The sequence below is a fragment of the Myxocyprinus asiaticus genome, chromosome 21, assembly GCF_019703515.2.
Source record: "Myxocyprinus asiaticus isolate MX2 ecotype Aquarium Trade chromosome 21, UBuf_Myxa_2, whole genome shotgun sequence".
In the NCBI taxonomy this organism is placed as follows: Eukaryota; Metazoa; Chordata; class Actinopteri; order Cypriniformes; family Catostomidae; genus Myxocyprinus; species Myxocyprinus asiaticus.
Genome location: NC_059364.1, coordinates 32097846 through 32100248, shown reverse-complemented (window position 1 = coordinate 32100248; position 2403 = coordinate 32097846). Strand labels below are relative to the sequence as shown.

The following is a 2403-nucleotide window of genomic DNA, read 5'->3' as shown; positions in this document are numbered from 1 at the left end:
TACTCAATCAACTGAATTTTTAGACTATGTATTGTACATTGTTCTAGCCCCCTTTTTTTTAAGTTTGATCAGTAAGTGACCTTCTAAAATTTTAGTTGCAACCAGTAGTTTCAACATGTGATTGATTTTTGTGAACTCACACACAATTGATTGTCAGAAATGTTTCAATTACAATTTTAGAGAAAAATCAAGGAGCATCCAATTTTTAAAATACTGTATATTGTCTATATACAACTGTTTCAATGAAAACAAATATACCATAATAAGAGCAATGGTGTAAGAGAAACACCTTAAATATATTTCTATAAATTAAATATTTGTACAAATAGAGTCGACTGTTTCATCTAGAGAAAACCAAATATGTACAAAACACACTGTATAAAAGTATCTGTGAAATCCTCAATCTTGAAGTGAATCGTCGATGACAATGTTGACATCAGACTCTGTGAAATCTCTCTCCTCATCCTCTTCACCCTCATCCTCTCTGCCCTGAGATCCAGGACTTTTGGGCTGCACCGCAAGTCCAAGTTTGACTAGTTTAGCTTGCTGCTGCTCAAGACTCTGTTTTCTCCACTTGATGCATCTGTTCTGGAACCAAACTTTAACCTGGAGTTGAAAAAAAAAAAACATTTATTTACTGTTTGCTCGACTTTTGTAAAAAACCTAATTTGCTCATTTTAATAACTGATGTACAGTATATTTACCTGTGCTTCAGTGAGCTGGAGAACAGAGGCCAAGAGCAAGCGCTCTGAGCCAACCATATATTGCTGCCGTGCAAATTCTTTCTCTAGTCTGGACAGCTGTTCGTTAGTAAAACTAGTGCGCATTTTTTTGGATTTTCCTGCTTTGTGTTTAAAGTGAGAACGCACTCCTGCTTTTGCCAGTACTGCATCTGCGCATGACAAAACAATCATTGGTCAGGGCATTATGAAAACTCTGATGTGGTTTGTAGCCTACATATTAAATGAGTCAAAAATAGATTACATACCTTGTGCGTACACAGCTCCATGACATGTTGTCTGGTAGTTGTAAGGTGGGTAGCAGAAAACAGGATACTCAGTTTGTGAATGCATTATGAACTGGTTATACGAAAAGTGTGGAATTTGCAAGTACAATTGTGCCACAAATGGAACCGCAGTGCTCGAGACTGGCAGTTGATTGGTTATGAGACTTGTCCTATCTCTCTCCAAATGGCCAGGCCTTGCTAGCAGTGCATCAATTGTGAAGGATTTCCCTGTACTTAGTTTTGATGCAGTGGACAGGCAAGCGTTACTAGCATAGTCCGGATGAAAAGCTGTATGTGGACGCATCGATTGTCCAAAAGTTTCATGAGCTCGTCCAGGCATCTGCATGGCTTCTGTTTAAGTAGGAAAAGTGATAAAAAGACCAAAATATTTTCTTAAACAAAGTTATCTGCCACAGAGATGTTTCTCAACCTTCTGAAGAATGGAGTGGAGTGACGCTTGGAGAGCCTGTGGCTCTTTTTATACCTGCTCAGAGGCGTGAGGTGTGAACGACCCCCAGCGCGCTTTTGTCTTTTTAAGTGGCAGATGAGTCAAACGAGCAGCGCTACAAGGGATCCAATTAACTGATGGAGTTGTAACAAGCTGAGATTGTCAAATATCCTAATGGCCCTCTCCACTACATGCCCCCGGAGGTAGCCCAGAAACACAGAGAGGGAGTCAAGAGCCGAGAGCCAGGAGGTCCAGATTTACTACAAATTCCTGCATGGCTGTGCACTATAGAAATGTCCTTTGAGTGTGCATTGATGTTACCCAAATCATCTTATTTCATGTCTGACATTCAAAGAATACCATTGAATGCACCACACGGCAGAACAAATACCCTTCAGAGGTCAAACAAAAGAAGAAGATGAAGAAAAAAACTACAGCTCTAATCACATTACAGCCTATATTGTAGGCTCAATGAGAGCGAGTCTTTATGACTCCAGATTGTCACCTAAATGTAAATCACTTTATCTTGAAGATTTGATTCATTGTAAGATAACTAATTCATAATTCAGGCCATAGACCAAGGTAGCCTCACACCTAAGTGTTGCTGACAATCTCAGAATTCACTTCCAGTTTCAGTCTTGAGGTGTCAAATGAAAGCAGGCAAAATAGTCAGATCTCTTCAACTGTAATTCATGTAAACACATTGATCAGTTCCCAGTTCCTGTATTGCACCTCATGTCAATTGTGATTTTGGCAGTTTTGGTGTTGCAAGTAAATTGGAGAGGGGATTTGCCGCACCTGGGCTTCAGTTTTCTCACTTTGAATTGAGGAGCCCGCTGATTTGACATTGTGTTGGTCGAGTAACTCCAATGAACGCCTAGTATATTGAAAATGTTCTGTCCTGCTGAAGCAGAAGTTTTATTAAAGGAATATTCTGGATTTATTACAA

The 2403-nt window shown here is 39.6% G+C and overlaps 1 protein-coding gene across 1 annotated transcript; it reads right to left on the bottom strand.

Annotated features, from left to right (window-relative positions):
* Positions 1-399: 399 nt before the first annotated feature.
* Positions 400-1352, bottom strand: LOC127412274 (homeobox protein Nkx-6.2-like). Its single transcript, XM_051648507.1, has 3 exons — positions 989-1352; positions 705-892; positions 400-606 (listed from the first exon to the last, which is right to left on the bottom strand). Exons 1-3 carry the CDS (start codon positions 1350-1352, stop codon positions 400-402), a joined length of 759 nt encoding a protein of 252 aa, XP_051504467.1.
* Positions 1353-2403: the final 1051 nt, after the last annotated feature.